Source organism: Cavia porcellus, unplaced genomic scaffold, assembly GCF_034190915.1.
Source record: "Cavia porcellus strain 051 isolate PalLab524CR breed Dunkin Hartley unplaced genomic scaffold, mCavPor4.1 scaffold_6, whole genome shotgun sequence".
Lineage (NCBI taxonomy): Eukaryota > Metazoa > Chordata > Mammalia > Rodentia > Caviidae > Cavia > Cavia porcellus.
Window position 1 is genome coordinate 79,719,699 of NW_026947489.1, and position 16,502 is coordinate 79,736,200.

General features: G+C 53.8%; 1 protein-coding gene across 19 annotated transcripts in view; it reads left to right on the forward strand.

Moving 5' to 3' along the window:
* Myo18a (myosin XVIIIA) overlaps nt 1-16,502 on the forward strand; it is a 104,898-nt gene that overhangs the window by 52,681 nt on the left and 35,715 nt on the right. For 9 of the 19 annotated variants that reach the window (XM_063251144.1, XM_063251145.1, XM_063251143.1 and 6 more), the window contains exons 3-19: nt 1,084-1,227; nt 3,241-3,328; nt 3,515-3,621; nt 3,735-3,911; nt 4,268-4,481; nt 4,713-4,855; nt 5,478-5,578; nt 6,392-6,455; nt 6,648-6,792; nt 8,931-9,107; nt 9,313-9,403; nt 9,678-9,870; nt 10,759-10,845; nt 12,939-13,080; nt 13,220-13,379; nt 14,140-14,326; nt 14,612-14,855. In XM_063251144.1, the coding sequence (XP_063107214.1) occupies nt 1,084-1,227; nt 3,241-3,328; nt 3,515-3,621; nt 3,735-3,911; nt 4,268-4,481; nt 4,713-4,855; nt 5,478-5,578; nt 6,392-6,455; nt 6,648-6,792; nt 8,931-9,107; nt 9,313-9,403; nt 9,678-9,870; nt 10,759-10,845; nt 12,939-13,080; nt 13,220-13,379; nt 14,140-14,326; nt 14,612-14,855 (2,464 nt within the window). Of the gene's footprint in view, nt 1-25; nt 104-1,083; nt 1,228-3,240; nt 3,329-3,514; nt 3,622-3,734; nt 3,912-4,267; nt 4,482-4,712; nt 4,856-5,477; nt 5,579-6,391; nt 6,456-6,647; nt 6,793-7,232; nt 8,358-8,930; nt 9,108-9,312; nt 9,404-9,677; nt 9,871-10,758; nt 10,846-12,938; nt 13,081-13,219; nt 13,380-14,139; nt 14,327-14,611; nt 14,856-16,502 lie in introns of those variants that run through there. The other 10 variants (XM_063251135.1, XM_063251148.1, XM_063251149.1 and 7 more) reach the window with 4 other exon arrangements.

The following is a 16,502-nucleotide window of genomic DNA, read 5'->3' on the forward strand; positions in this document are numbered from 1 at the left end:
GGACTAATAGTGGTTTAACCTTTAGACAGGAGCTGCCTCCGAGGTCCAGCTGAGCTCCACAGAGGAGGCCCACCAGCGACTTGAGAGGATCTTCACAGCTCCTGTAATGCCACCTCTCTTGTGATTGGGTCCCCAGTCCCTAGCCCTCCTCTTTCTCAAACGGGCAGTCAGACTGTGCATCTGTGTGTAGCTGCCTCACTGTGGAAAGGAGGGCCCCTGGCAGCCCTCTCTGGCTCCACCTGAAGAAATGAGACGAGGATCCTGGAGGAGTGTGGCCATGCCCATGGCTAGGAAATCTGGTCCTCTTCTGCCCTGTTCTTCTGCCTTGAGGAGGTTTTGCTGTAGGGCCTGGGGCCCTACAGGGGTGGGGGAAGGGTGGCGTGGCAGGGAGTTGACAGTCCCACTCTTGATCCCCAGCTCTCGTTACTCATTTCTACCAAGCCGCATCCAAGGCCTGAGCCGGAAAGGCCTTTAAGCTTTAAGGGTTTTAAGTAACTGGACAGAGACAGAGAGGTCAAAGCTAATCCCAAGGTCTGCCACAGTGCTCTACCTGCCGGGCAGTTGGCAGTTGACCTCCAGGCTGGACTTGGATGGGGCAGCACCTCTGCTCGCCACGTGCGTGCCGGGGAGTGGGAGAAGTGAAGCACGGGTGTAGTAGGGGAGGGGAAGAGGTCTTAGGTTTGGGCTGCCCATAGCCTCATTCTGTGAGAGGTCTGTGGTGACAGACAGCTCTGAAAGAGCACAGGGAGTGGCCCTCTGGGGTTTGTGTTTGGAGGTGGAAGACAGCTCTCTGCTGGAATCTGATGGCACAAAGGGAAGTGGGTTGAAGAATGTCCTAGAGGTAAAGCAGGAGGGTCCCAAAGCCCAGGCTCTGGTGGTGGTGAGATAGCGTGGCCTGGCAGACGTGGAACAGGGAGCCTAATTCAGCCTGGAGCTAAACTTCTCTAACCTCCACTCTGCACCTTGGGCAACTGCAAAGTGCTAGCCCATTGTCGCATGGGTGCTTGTTAAAGGGACCGTGCCAGAGCTCTGCTTGTCTTCACCCCTCTTCTTTTCTCTCTCTTTTCCACTTGCCGCTGGTAGCTGGACCCTGAGGCCGCCTCTCCTGCCCTCAGCCAGGTAGGGTGCTCCTGCCCTCCTCAGGAGCCCTCCACTTCCTCCGGTGACTGCCCACCACCCTTGGCCTGTACCTGGGCTGACATCTGTGCTCGGGCCTCTTGCTGGAGTGTAAGGCCTCTTTTCTCCTTAGCTCCTACCTTGTGTTGGGGTGGAGGGACCCCGGGGTAGGCAGTGCCAGGACCTAAGATGGTGTGGTTCTGTGCCAGACCCTTGGGCATCACCAATCAAGATTGGCCTCTGTGGCACTCAGTTCTTAGTTACTGAAGCCTAAGGGCCAATCGAAGTCTAGGTGTTTCAGCCCGCCTCACTCTGGATAGAGACAACCCGAAAGGCTGATTCCCTATCCGAGACCTGAGACAAGACAGCCTCTGTCTCCACCTCCTGGCCAGCGTGGGATTAGCTCAAAAAACAGTGAGCATGCCTATTCAAGACTAAGATTTCACCTGCCTCAGTGTCATTTGAAAAATAATTAATAATTTTTATAAAGTTACTTTTCTTCAGATATAAAAAACTGGCCTTTTAAAGTATCCTTACCATAACAAATCAAAACAATCACTGACAGCAGGTTAGAGGTGGTAGCACATACCTATAATCCCAGAACTCAGAAGGCTGAGGAAGGAAGATCACAGTGAGTTTGAGACCAGCCTGAACTACACAGTGAAACCTTGTCTCAAAAAAACAAAAACAAGCAAAACACTGGCAGCTACTAGACTGAAGGATAATTTCCCTGGTTTGTGGCAGCCAGAGATCTAGGAGGCACTGGTGTGGCCTAGCCCTCTCATTCCATAGCTATGCGAAGGGCTGTCCAAAGCCAGAATTTAGTCTGGGAACAAGACCCCAGCTCATCTTTCAACTCTAAGAACTGTGACAAACAACATAAACTACTTGCTGTGTGCTCTTATCTTTTCCTGATCCCTCACCAGGGTATCAGTGGCCCAGGGCAGTAACTGCCCTTGGCTTTGGGTCTCATGAAGAAGGGGCACCTTGCGTGAAGGACTCTAGGAAACTATTTGTACCTCCCTCCCAGTTGGGAGCCTTCGGAGACTGTAGGACCAGTGCTAGCCTGAGGACTGGTCCCTGCTGCTGAGGTGACAAGTCCCCCTTCAGGGACCATTGGGTGACTTTGCTGCCATTTCACCCACAAACAACAAAGCAGCCTGGTCAGTCCGTGGGAGCTGGCCTTCCTATTATCCAATTCCTTCAGGCACAATTGCTTCACACCTCAGTGTTCTACTTAGGGGCACCAGGGTTGACACCTCCACACCCTGACAGTGCCTGTTCTTATTTCTGCGTGGCAACCACTTGCAGCCCTGGGGTTCCTGGCCCCTTCACATACATTCCTGTGGCCACACCTGTAGTATGTTAAGTCCTCCTTTGTGTTTGACCAAACTGCTGTTCCTCACCCACTACATCTCTGCCATGCTACCTCTTGCCTTTGTGTCATAATAACGTGTCCACTGGATCTGTGTAACTGCCCAAGCAGGGCCTTTGTTGATGGTGACATGGAGAAGGAGCAGGGAAACTGGCATGTGTACCTGGGCACTATGCCTTTAACTCGGTAGAGCTTCCTGTGGAGGCCAGACCATCCGAGGCCAGGGATCAGGACCTACCCATCATCCTCCTACAAAGTTCTAAGAGGACATGTTGTTCCTGAGTTCTGGAGGAAGTGGCCTTCCCCATCTCTGAACATGACAGAGCCCAAATGGTAGCCCAAGGTGTTGGGCTTGGGTTCAGGATACAAATCCCACAGGTTTGGCAGGGAGAGGGGGCCAGAAGGAACTCAGGGAGGTAGAACCTGATGACTTCCTCTCCCGGGGTCTGCTCACTCCTTGGCACATGCTTCCTGTGTTGCTGTCCCTCTCCTTTCGGACACTGGCATGCTCACTAGCCTCGGTGTCCCTGTCCTTAGAGCCCCTCAGAGCTACCGCTGCCTCCTGGCTTTTCTGTCCTCCTTCCCTGACACCCCTGATATCCCTATGTTCTGTGTCTGCTGCTTAACTCTTTCCCCTGCCCAGTGGCTCATCTCAATGTCCTTCTCTCGCTTGTCCCCTCTCTCCTGCGGACCTGGTCTCCGTCTTCTGGAGCAAGGGTCTGACTGTTCATTCTCGCACTCCCTGACAGGCCAAGACCGAAGAGCAGATCGCAGCTGAGGAGGCTTGGTATGAGACTGAGAAGGTGTGGCTGGTCCATAAAGATGGCTTCTCCCTGGGTGAGTTGGCAGGTTAGGTGCAGACATCTGGGACTCTTCAGAAGGAGCTCCGGGAGGACTGAGGGTTCAGGAGTGAGCAAAGAGAAACTGGTGATCCAGGGAGCGGAGGGTGGGACCAAAAAGGGCCCAGACAGAGTAACAGAGGCTTCCCAGTGCTGTGTCCAACTGTGTGTGCCTGCTCTGCAGCCAGCCAGCTCAAATCAGAGGAGCTCAGCTTACCTGAGGGGAAGGTGCGCGTGAAGCTAGACCATGACGGCGCCATCTTGGATGTTGACGAGGATGATGTAGAGAAGGTTAGCAGGAGGCTGCTGGGGGACTGGGAGGGCGGTGGGCAAGGCTGACCTGTGCTCTGTGGTGGCAACACGATCTGCTTCTTCATTGCCCCTCTGCTTGTCTTTCTGCCCAGGCTAATGCACCCTCCTGTGACCGGTTAGAAGATCTGGCCTCCCTGGTGTACCTCAATGAGCCCAGCGTCCTGCACACACTGCGCCAGCGCTATGGTGCTAGCCTGCTGCACACCTACGCTGGCCCCAGCCTGCTGGTCCTCAGCCCCCGAGGAGCCCCCTCTGTGTACTCAGAGAAGGTGCAGCTCCCTCTCGGCTACTGTGCTGCCTCAGGAATCCAGCCCCTCCTATCCACCCCATTTCCCCTGACTCGCTGCCTTTCCTCTTTGATGTCCACTGGTCTCTTGCCCAGCCCCATGGTTGACCTTCGGAGGAGTCATTTCAGGAGGTGGGGGTGATACAGAAGGAATTCCTGCTATCTTTAATGGAGTCCAGGACTTGGCTAGTACCTGCATTTGTATATATGGCTTTGGCCTTACAATCCTTGGCCATGCCAGAAGTGAAAGTTCAGAAAGATGTGGACCCTGGGCTAAGGGATGTCTAGGTAGGCCCAGCTAACAGCCTGCCCCTTCCCTCCAACCCTTTTCTGCTGAAGGTGATGCACATGTTCAAGGGGTGTCGGCGCGAGGACATGGCACCCCACATCTATGCTGTAGCTCAGACAGCATACAGGGCAATGTTGATGAGCCGCCAGGACCAGTCCATCATCCTCCTGGGCAGTAGTGGCAGTGGCAAGACCACTAGCTGCCAGCACCTAGTGCAATACCTGGCCACCATTGCAGGCACCAGTGGGAACAAGGTGTTTTCTGGTGAGACAGGAACGACTGGGAAAACTGAGAATGGGGTGGGAAGAGCAGGGCGGGGAGGAGGGTCCCTTCCTTGGTGCCCGCGCTGTTTCTCTCTGGCTGCTCTATCCCCTTGAAACCCATCTGGTTTCAAGTGGTTCTGGTCTAAGTGGCCCCAACCTTCATACTTCTGAAGCCCACGGTGGGGTGAGCTCCCTTGCTTTTCCTGATGTCCCTTGCGTCTGTATTCTGCAGCAGAGAAGTGGCAGGCGCTGTACACCCTCCTGGAAGCCTTTGGGAACAGCCCTACCATCATGAACGGCAGTGCCACCCGCTTCTCCCAGATCCTTTCCCTGGACTTTGACCAAGCTGGCCAGGTGGCCTCAGCGTCCATTCAGGTGAGAGAGTGTTGCCCAGGTATGAGATCAGTAGGAGATGTGCTGCTGATTTCGTACTCTAGAAACCAGTCTGTCCCTGGTGCCTCGCTGGCCTGAGATTATGTCCTGACCAAGGTACAGGCTGGCCTGGCCTGTGCTGCCTACAGCTGTCACCATTCTGCTCTCCAGGCCTCCCTTCCACGTCCTTTTTCCCTCCTGACCTAGGGGCTGTCACCACCTCACTACTGGTGTCACCACCTCACCACCTCACCACTTTCTGAGATCCTTCTTGGAAAGGGCCTTCTCATGGGGTGATTTTCCCTTGCAGAGGACAATGCAAGGCCCAGCCAATGTTAATCCCCTTCTGTGTTACATAGACTTTTTTTTACCACAAGCTCTCATTTCCCCAAGAAGGCTGATACCTGGGCTGCTCTTCTACTGGCTCTGGTTTCTGGCTCCTGCTTGATCCTGGGGGGGCCTGGCAATCGCTGAGTACCTTGCTGTAGAGCAGATGCAGCAGCTTGTTTCTGGGGCCTGGAGGATCCGGGGCCTGGAGGATCTGGGGCCTGGTTCTTGCTGCTAGTGTGGGTGGGAGGAATTTGACCCAGTGCTAGCTCCTTCCATATCTCATCTCATGCCACAGACAATGCTTCTGGAAAAGCTGCGTGTGGCCCGACGCCCAGCCAGTGAGGCCACATTCAACATCTTCTACTACCTGTTAGCCTGTGGAGACGGCACCCTCAGGTGAGGTGGGACAGAGGGTACAATGGGCTCTAGACTCCAGCCTGCCAACTGGGTTCCTAGACCTTGCCACCTGATACCCACTGTGCTGTGTGGTCATTGCTACTGTGTGCCAGGATTGGAGCTGAGCCCTGGGAATGGCAAGATGAGGGAGCCATAGGCCCTGACCACGAGGACTGCAGCCTTGCTGTTTGGAAGCAGCACAAATGGCTCGGTATTTCCAGGGACTTCCAGGGGTCTGCATTGCCCAGGAAGTCATGTCTTGGGAATAAAGCTTATGGGACAGAGGTGATATGAGACTTGCCTACAGTCACAGAGCCAGTGTGATGCTCAGGTGCTACTCAGTATAGCCCTCTCCAGTGTCCCAGCTGGCCTTCCCTGGTTACTCCTGCCGGGCTCTTCCCTTCAGATCTTCAGACTTACTGTCTGGTCATTGGACGAGCATAACCCATAAGACTGAGCCGGCCACTTGGGCACCATCCTCTATAGTTCTTCGCCAAACTGAGGCAGGCTATCTGGGTTCACTTGCCTTTCAGGCAGGATCCCTGCTTCTTTCTAGGGGTCTGACTGGATTCTCTCTCTAAGGTCTATCTGTGAGCTGTCCCGGGGAGGCTGAGGCTGGTGCTCTCTCCAGCAATCTAAGCTAGATAGGAAAGGTGACAGAGTGGCCTGACAATTGGAATGATAGGCAGATGGCACTTGGAGTCTGGAAACTTAGGAGCTGTTGTCTCCTGCCTGGGGTGTGTGTGTGTGTGTGTGTGTAAGGGGCTTCACCTGGGAATCGAGCTCCACACTCATGCCTTCTTTGCACCCTAGGACAGAGCTTCACTTGAACCATTTGGCAGAGAACAATGTGTTTGGGATTGTGCCACTGGCCAAGGTGAGGGGTCTCTGAGGACTGGGTTGGTAGCCCTGGACCTTGGAGATAGGAGAAGCCTCAGTTGGCATGTGGTGCCCCACAGGTGGCTCTACCCAAATTCCACCCTCCCTGAGGGTCCAGCTCTGTGGGGACATGGTGGGAGGGACAGACCCTCTTGAGTTCTGGAGCCACCATCTCTGTCTATCCCTGCAGCCTGAAGAGAAGCAGAAGGCAGCACAGCAGTTCAGTAAGCTGCAGACAGCCATGAAGGTCCTGGGCATCTCTTCCGATGAACAGAAGGCCTGCTGGCTCATCCTGGCTGCCATCTACCACCTGGGGGCTGCAGGAGCCACCAGAGGTAACCAGCAGCTGAGTCCCAACAACTTGCCTTATCAGGCAGGAGATCTTATAGGGACCCCTGCCATTCCTGGTTTGTTCCTGCCCTGCACAGACTTGACTGCTAACAGATAACCCTCTTTCACATGTGCCCCTTCTCACCCTCCTCATCAGAGCGAAGGCCAGAGAAGCATCTCTACCAGTGATGGCCTGAGGCCTGGCCTTAGCTGGCAGGACTGGGAGCTTGAGGAGTGGATGACTGGGGACGGAAGGCTGGGGCTCAGGGGAAGGGAAGGCACTCCCTCAGAGCAGCTGCTGGAATAACTCTTCTTCTTGTTCCCTTCCTGACAGAGGCCCTTGAGGAGCAAGCGGGTAACTGACCCTGACCCGCCTCGGGGTGTTGGGGGTGCCTCATGCTGTCTCGGTGCTTCCCTGGGCTCTCTCTGGGGGCTAGGCTCATTCTCTCATAGCACAGAGGACTGGTCTAGGGAGGAACCCCAGGGTTGATGGTGGAAGGGATGTCTGCTTGCTGCAGGGTTTCTGGGGTCTGCGGAATAGGTGCTTCTCCAGTGTGTTTTGCATCTGGATCCTGGGCCTCTTGGGATGCTGTCCCTGGAGCTTAGGTGGGGCAGGGTAGGCTGGCTTCCTGAGACTCCAGGAGACCAGTTTTTCTCCAGGTTTCTCTTGCAGTGATTTGATAGTCACTGCTCCTGCTCTTGCACATCAAGGTGGAGACCACCAGGGGGCAGTAGACACCTGTTGACAGCTGAGCTGCAGTTTCTGCACGTGGGCTGCAGGCTTGTAGATGGCTAGGGCTCAGTCTGCCACAGGAGAGCTGTTGTGTTCCTCAGAGATTGCATTGGAAGGCAGTGGTCTGAGCTCTTCTTCACCTTTCCTCCTGTAGTTTAGTGAAAGGCTCTGATGCTGGCTCTGAATAATGACTTGGCTTTGGCTATCTTCCAGTGGGATGGGAAGGGCCCCTGGCTGCACAGCAGAAGCAAGAAAGCACTGGTGGCTGTGGGTGCATGGAGGAACAGGCATCTGGGTTACGGGCCCCTTATGATCCCAGCACATGGACTGTGCCCAGAGGAAGCAGCCATATTCAGGCCACGTGGGCGGGAGAGTGGGCAGGCAGGCATATGGCTGTGTCTTGTAGGAAATTCTTTGATTCTGCGGATAGAGGTCCAGTTTGCCTCCAACCCTCCTCAGCTGTGACTGCAGGTGGCACACTCTGAGTGTTGAACGGTTGTTACCACCTCAGAGCTCCCGGTATTTTCCAGGGCTGTGTGTGTGTGCTTGTGCACACACACGCATGTATGCAATTCTGTGCACATATGTAGACACAGAACATCCTGGCAGGTTTCTTTCTGTGTTTGCCAATATGTTGACATCCACAGCATACCTCGTGTTGAGAGTGTGTATGCTTTTGTGTCTCCAGGGCTGAATGTGGCCTGCTCATCCTCATAAGTCCCACCCCCTACAGTCCCTCCCTGCAGGCCTGATGGCTCAATTGATGACTGTATGCTAACACACTGTTTTTCTTTGCATGCTGCATGCTGGTCCTTTGCCTTACAGAAGCTGCTGAAGGTAAAACCTTGTTTTCTTGTTAGCTTTCCCTAATTGCTGTGATTAGACACATGTTAGCTGAGGAGCATATGTCTGTGTGGGCAGTTCCTTTTCTCATGTGGCTTTGTTGCCTCTCCATTGTTGAGCCATCTAGGTATCTGGTTTCCCCTGGGGTAAGAGGAGGGTGGGGAGGGTCCTCATGCATCCAGGGAAGGAGCCGATGTCAGTACTCTGTTATGCAGAGTCTCCTGAAGACACACGCGTGGCTCCTGTGCTTATCCTGACTTTGTCCTTCCCCAGCCCAAGTCGGGGAATCCCTGAAGAGATTTTTGCAGCTGACTCAGTGCCCTCTGGTGGCAACCTCTGGAATTACTTCCTCTTTTAGGACCAGCTCATTGTTTTTGCCCCCAAAAGACCCAGATGCTGGCAGTTCCTGTCCCATCAAGTGCCTTTGGTATTATTAGGCCCAGTTTTTGCTTTCAGAAGATGGCCCATCTCTAAGCCTATGGGGATGAGGGATCCAAAAGGCGCAGTGATCATCAGTTGACCTAAGGAGAAACACTCAAGATGCCAGATCCCTTTTTTGCTTTTCAGCTGGCCGCAAGCAGTTTGCCCGCCATGAATGGGCCCAGAAGGCTGCATACCTTCTGGGCTGCAGCCTGGAGGAATTGTCCTCAGCTATTTTCAAGCATCAGCACAAGGGTGGCACCCTGCAGCGCTCCACCTCCTTCCGCCAAGGCCCTGAGGAGAGCAGCCTGGGAGATGGTACAGGTACCGTCGCCCCCTTTACTGGTGGATGTGATTAGGAGGCCTCATGTGGGTCTTGTTACCAATCTGGAGGTGGGAGGAACTGCTGGAGTGAATAGATAGCTCTGTTGGTGGGGGAGGCCCAGCCCTAGGGCTGCATGTTGACTGGCACAGGTACATAGGGATGGGCCATGGGACAGGAAATAGAGCTGATACCTTTGCCCTACAGGCCCCAAACTGAGTGCATTGGAGTACCTAGAGGGAATGGCATCTGGCCTCTACAGTGAGCTCTTTACCCTTCTCATCTCCCTGGTAAACAGGTGAGTGCCAGGCAGAGCCCAGGGACCCCCTATTTCCTCCTTTGGCAAAAGTGGGACTAATGCCTGTGTGGCTGTGTTGGCCGAGGTGAGGCAATCACCCACCAGCAGAAGGCTGCGAACAAAGTGGGCCATGAACAAGCCTCTGAATTAGCAGCGGCCTGGGCTCGTGGGCAGGGATGCGCATTTACTACATGTCAGGGACAGACCAGGGGGGCCCACGCTATGACCTGCTTCCTACCCCTGGCCAGCCCTGATCCAGCTTTTCCCTGTAAAGGGCTCTCAAGTCCACCCAACACTCGCTTTGCTCCATGATGATTGTGGATACTCCAGGCTTCCAGAACCCTGAGCAGGCTGGGTCTCCACGTGGAGCCTCCTTTGAGGAGCTGTGCCACAACTACACCCAGGACCGGCTGCAGAAGCTGTTTCACGAGCGCACCTTTGTGCAGGAGTTGGAAAGATACAAGGAGGTAGCTCCCACCTTGACCCTGGCCAAGCCCAACCCTGGCTTTACCTGCTGGCTGCTCCCTCCCAATTTTCTATTCCCTTTTTATCTCTGTCTTCCCCTGCTCTCTGGAGTGGGAATCTTGTCCTACCTCTTGATCTTGGATGCATTTCTTTTAAACAGTGGCAAAGTTTATCTGAAAAAAGTAAAAGTGAAGAGCAAGAGAGAAACTGACTCTGTGGAATGAGTTTAGGGCAAGTAAAAGAGGAAAAAGTAAGATAAAAGTACAGCCCAGAAAAAGTGGGGCGGGCTATCACGAGGAAAACCATGATAGCCTTGACTGCCTTCTTCCTAGCAGAGAATTTGCTTTCTACAAAGCTGATGGTGCATCAGGGTCCCCGGAACCTCTCCACACCCTCCTTCAAAGCGCCCCCTAGAGTCTGTGAATTGCCAGAGTGCAGTTCCTGCCTGCAGGTGTTGGGCCCAGCCTCCCCTCCTGCTGTCTTGCGCTCTGCTGACCTGTTAGGATGGTGGTTGAGTATTTAGGGCCCCTCTCTGAAAGGATGTCCCAGAAATCTTTCCTCACATGGAGATGAGTTGAATGAAGCAAGGGATGATATTTATCTTAGATGAGAGGAGACTCCTGAAGAACATGGCAGTTGTCTCCACGTTTCAGGGATGATGGTGTGAAGTTGAGAGTAGGCTTGTTCTGCGTTGCTTAATCAGCTGCTGCAGGAGGTTATAAAAATGTTAGCTCTCCAACAATACCGTGTCTTACCCTGGGGAAGTCATGAGCAGCTGGTCACTTCGGGCAGCGGAGGGGTGGAGGGATGGGAGGTTGGCCTGGCCTCCTCAGAAGGCTACACGTCCACACATGGCCCTGCACTCATTATTGGTCTGTTTTACTTCCCAGGAGAACATTGAGTTGGCCTTTGATGACTTGGACTCAACGACAGATGACTCCGTAGCTGCTGTGGACCAGGCTTCTCACCAGCCCCTGGTAGGAATGTCAGCAAGGTCTAGGCTAGCCTCGCCTGTCAGGTCCTTTCAGCTGCCACTGTGGGCTCCCAAGAGCCCCGCAGTCACACTCAGACACCAGCCTCTTCACCAGACATCGGTGTAGCTCTACCCCTCAGCACTCACAGCCTGTCCAGGAGGGTGGCCTTTTCTTCTGCCTGGTGCAGTGTCCCAGCCAGGCACTGTCAGCTGAGCTCAGGTTCTGTCCTGTGACTGGCACAGCCTTCAGTGTGACTGCCAGGGGTCCTGATATCAACTGCTTGGGGCCGAGAACCTGGACCCGTAGGTCACAGTCATTCCCTTCTGTTGACCCTAGTGTCAAGCGGTAAAATACCCTCCGGGACACTACCGAGGATGTGACCCTCACCGCTCAGCCTCGCAGGCAGGCTCTGTCATCCTTTGTGCTAGTATCCTGGGTGCCTTAGTGCTGGGGGCATTGGTTGGCCTGGTGAGCACTGTCTTCAATTAGCAGAACTGCATAAAGCACTTTAGTGGAGAATGACGTATCTGCTAAGTTCCCGAGCTTTGTCTTCTGCATTGATTCCTGCTTTGCTCTCCCGCTTCCTGGAGTAAGGCCCTGCTGAACTAGCACAAATGGGGCAATGAGCATCCTCCCAGAGACAAAATGCTTGAAGTATCCAAGTGCTGTGTCTCTCCAGGGAAGGTGGGTTTCCTTTTCTGAGCCCCTGGCTCCTGTGTTAGCTTCCCTTCAGAGCCTGCGCCATCCGCAGGAGATGGAGAGCAGTCATACATCTGACTCATGAACAACAGGAGGTCAGATGCATGTTGGGCTGGGGTTCTTCACTGTTTTCGAGGCCTTGGCATCGGGCAGTTGAACCTCTAAGTAAGAGGCCCCTCAGTGCCAGTCCCTGCTTGGTGGCTTTGTTACTCCTTCCTGCCATTCACCTCTAAGTACAAGTGCTACAGTAGTCCTCCAGCCCTTGGGCACATTCTGCTTCCTTCTGGTAATCATGCTGACTCCCTCGGCAGCTGTGGGGAAGAGATGTGGGCAGCTAGGGTTAAAGAGAAGGCCTAGAGCACTTTTCTCCTTTTCCTTATCTTCTATTCCTGAAGGCCAGGCCAGAATGGGGGGTGGGGATGGTTCAGTTCTTTCTATCTGAGGAAGACATGGGAGTTCCTTAGAAAAGGCACCTTCAGAGCCAAGCATAAGGGTGCACGCCTAAAATCCCAGCACTTGGGAGGCTGAGGCAGGAGAATTGCTGCAAGTTCAAGGCCAGCCTGGGCTATAAGTGAGTTCAAGGCCAGCCTGAACTACATAGTGAAACCTTCAAAAAGACAGACGGGCAGGCAGGAAGAAAAGGAAGAAAGGAAGAAGAAAGACACCTTCAGTGAGGCTAGATGTGCTCATAGACCTTGTTTGCTTGGCCTTCGTGGGATATTAGAAATCCGAAGTCAGTTTTCTACCTCTGTTGAAAACCCAGAAGGTTGCCATCCTTCCAGGACAGCAGGCAGCTGCAGCTGAGTGCTGGCAATCATTTCTTCAGTTGTGACACCAGCTTTCTGGTTTGCCCCAGCCTTCTCTTGTTTTGGCTACCTCGCCCGTAAAGTCACCTATCCCACACTTTGGTCCCTGAGTTTATACCCTGTGTGGATCCCATCTGCAGTAACCTGAGCCCTCTCTGTCTTCTCCCCTCTTGGGAACCAGTGGTCACCCCACCAGTCATCAATTATTGAGCAGTGCCTTTGGGCCATCCTCCGTGTTCAGGACTTTCCAGACTTCGTCCCATTTAATCTGCCAGGGAATATGACCCCTGTTGTCTTCAAGGGGCCAAGGGTGTGGAGACCTTGTGGGAATTGGGCTCAGGTAAGAAGCCTTCTGTCTTTGGTGCCTGTGAATCCAAGTCCAGAAAACATCTTTGTGCAGCTCTCCAGTGTCTTTCTGGGCCTTTCTTTCCCTGTGCCGCCCACCTCCTCCACAAGGCGGCAGCAGTGAGCACACAGCTGTGGGCTGTGCTGGGCTTGCACGTGGGCGTGTACAGCTGTTTGTAGTAAATGACTGAGAAATAAGGGCCTCAGCTCCATGTGGCATGGTGGAATTTGTTCCCTTCTCCATAGGTTCGCTCACTGGCCCATGCAGATGAGGCCAGGGGCCTGCTGTGGTTACTGGAAGAGGAAGCACTGGTGCCAGGAGCCACCGAGGATACCCTCCTTGAGCGCCTTTTCTCCTACTATGGCCCTCAGGAAGCTGACAAAAAAGGTAGGAGGCACCCCTGCAGGGTAGCTGCACTGCCTGCCTGTCAGCAGAGCCATCTGTATGGGTCCAGGTGGAACTCTGCTGCGTCCCTGGGCTTTGTGTCTGTCCCAGACAATCTGAACCTTGCTTCCCCCACCCTCAGGCCAAAGCCCACTCCTGCGCAGCAGCAGACCGCACCATTTTCTCCTGGGACACAGCCACAACACCAACTGGGTAGAGTACAATGTCGCTGGCTGGCTGAGCTACACCAAGCAGAACCCAGCCACCCAGAATGCCCCTCGGCTTCTGCAGGACTCCCAGAAGTAAGGATGGATACCACACCTTCTGCCCGCATCTTGTCCCTACACCTACTTCCCTGCATGTGTTTGAAGGGCTCCCTCACCAGCAGTGTAGATGGCTTCCGGTCCTTGAGAGGCGACAGAAGAGACCAGTTAGCCTTGAGAGCATGGGGATGACCTCCTGCAACAGAGGAGGGAGACAAACGTGGTTGGAGGCACCTGTAGTTTTCAGTTGGACAGCACCCCCAAACTTCAGAGAGGGCGGAAGTCTTATAAAACCTTCAGTCATATGAACCATGTCTGTCACCCATTCCATAGGTGATTATTGGACACCTAGTCTGTGACAAGGACATCTAGGGTCTTGGCAGATAGCAGGGTGTCTAATTCCCTACCTCTGGGGAGTGTACCTTCTAGCAGGGAGGAAAGAATAAACAGTAAATGTAGAAAGTAAATTATATGGTACAGTAGGAGATGTGGGGTGCATCTCTTCTGCCATACTGCAGACCCCTCTGCCTCCTTCCCTCCCTAGTCAAGGAAAACAGTGAGTGGCTTTCTTTTGTCTGCCCCTGGCTCACTCCTTGGCTTCTGCCTACCCTGGGTTTTCTTTTCTTACGGTTTGAAAGTCTCTCTCCAGTTTTTCTATAGGATGTGGACATGTGGCCCCAGCCCAAATAACCCAGGCCTCTGGCCACTGCCATCTAAGGGTCATTTGATGCCCTAAGACAGCCTCTCCTGTCCCATGAACGTGACTCCTATTCCTCCCTTGCTGTCCCACCGTTGCCAGAAAGATCATCAGCAACCTGTTTCTGGGCCGGGCGGGCAGTACCATGGTGCTCTCAGGATCCATTGCAGGCCTGGAAGGCGGCTCACAGCTGGCCCTACGCCGGGCTACTAGCATGCGGAAGACCTTTACCACGGGCATGGCAGCTGTGAAGAAGAAGTCTCTGTGCATCCAGATTAAGCTGCAGGTGGTGAGTGTTTGACCAGGCCCTGGGGCCTTTCTGGCTTCTGGCAGGCAGGCTAAGGCAGTTGACACATCGGTGCCTACCCAGCATTTGGTCCTGCCCCACTTACAGGAGGGTTGCCTGTAAGTGGCCAGCAGGCATGGGGAGGGCAGAGTGTTTAGGTTTCTCATGTTCTGGCTTGTAGTGGGATACCTGCTGGTCTGTGAGAAGTGGAGCTGCTGGCAACAGTCCCTGCTGTCCTGGGTAGGGGCCATTGGAGCCCCCTGAGAGTGGTTCCTTCCCTTTTGGCAGGATGCTCTCATTGATACCATCAAGAGGTCCAAGATGCATTTTGTGCACTGCTTCCTGCCTGTGGCTGAGGGCTGGGCTGGGGAGCCCCGATCTGCCTCCTCCCGTCGTGTCAGCAGCAGCAGCGAGCTGGATCTTCCCCAGGCAGACCCCTGCGAGGCTGGGCTCCTACAGCTGGATGTGCCCCTGCTCCGTGCCCAGCTCCGGGGCTCCCGCTTACTTGATGCCATGCGCATGTACCGCCAAGGTGAGGTCCCTTCCCCTGCCTTGGCCCCAGAGCTCTTTCTCAGCGCTGACCCCTAGCCTGCCCTGCCTTCCAGATACCACCCTGGGGTTGGAAGGGTGCTGTTGCCTTCCTGCCTCAGGACTGGCCCCAAGTCGTCTTCTTCAGACTCCATTCTGTTGTGGTGCCTCCTCTCTGGAGTCACTCTTACTGCGTTCCCAGCCCAGTCTATTCTTATCCACCTGTAATCCCACTGTTTCTCTTTTCCTTCTGTATACAAGTCCTCTTCAACCCTTCGCTGTCCCAGTGCCACATCATTTGTTCCCACGATGTCTCCTGTCCTCATTACTAGTGCAGATAGGTCAGCTCTGCCCACAGCAGCAGGCCCAGTGTCCTCCGAGAGCCTTCTGCCCCACGTGAAACTAGGTACTAAATCTTTCTGAAGTATTAAAATTCCCGAGAAAGGTCAGACAGACCCTTTTCATGGGCCCATCTAGTGGAGGGGACAGAGATAGACAGTAGTGAGAGTGACCTTCCTTAGAGCATCACAGCACACCCGGTGCCATTCTTAACTTGTCCACACACTTCATACAGCAGCCTCACGAGGCAGGAACTGTGATCCCTTGATAAGGAGAGGGAGGCTGCCGAAGGCTAAGTAGTTTGCCCCAAGTCACACATCTCCTTAGTGGCCAAACCAGATTCCACCTAGGTAGCAGTGTGGCTACAGAGCCAGGCCCCGAAAGTTAGGTTTTGTTTGCCTGTGAAATTAGAAGTTGCCGGTTTTTGCTCTTTTTTTTTTTTTTTTTTTTTTCCTTAGCTAGACAAACAGGCAGGGTCCCACTCACCCACAGCCAGGTCCCCTAAGTTATCCCCATGGGTACCTTCACTTTTCCTTAGCAGCCAAAGCCAGGAAACAGGCTCCCTGCCCGGGTCTAAATAAATCATCGATCTGTCCCCACGTCTTGATATGGAGTTGGTGTTTATTATTTCAAAACCAGATTGTTACCGCTCTGAACCAAAATCAATGTGCTTTACTCAAACAAGCAGATCGATGAGGCCGGCAGCAGCAGGCCCCCCTCCCTTTCCCCGGCCCCCAGCCACCATCGATAGCGCTGATGATTAATTAAGATGCCAGGCGTCCAGACCCACTATCCTGGCCCATCAATTTAATTGCAATTCAGATACAATCAATAGCTCACTTTGTCTTGGCCCCTCAGCAGCCCCCGCCTCCTGTTTCAATTATCAGGCACATGCATCAGCCTCCTCTCCCAGTTGGAGGTTTTCCCAGAGCTGCTAGCGGGAGTGACAGCATGAGCCCCGGCTGGCCAGAGGAGCCCGGGTGTGAAGGCCAGCTCTGCCCTAGTGGCACCTCTGTGACCTTGGACCTCAGTTTCCTTGGCTGCAAGATGAGATAGATGGCTCTTTCTGGTTTAAAATTCTGTGATTCTGGCCAAGGATTTAGCTCAGTGATATAAGTGCCTGTTGGGAGTTCAATCCCCAGTACCAAATAATAATAATGATAATAATAATAATAATTATAATAATATTCTGTGATTCTGTATAAGTAGATCTCTTGATCTTCCATCATGGGCTTTGGTGAGATCTGGGTGATTTGGGACACCTGCTGGCCACCATTCTGACCTTGCTGCAAGCCAGAAAGCATCTTACCTT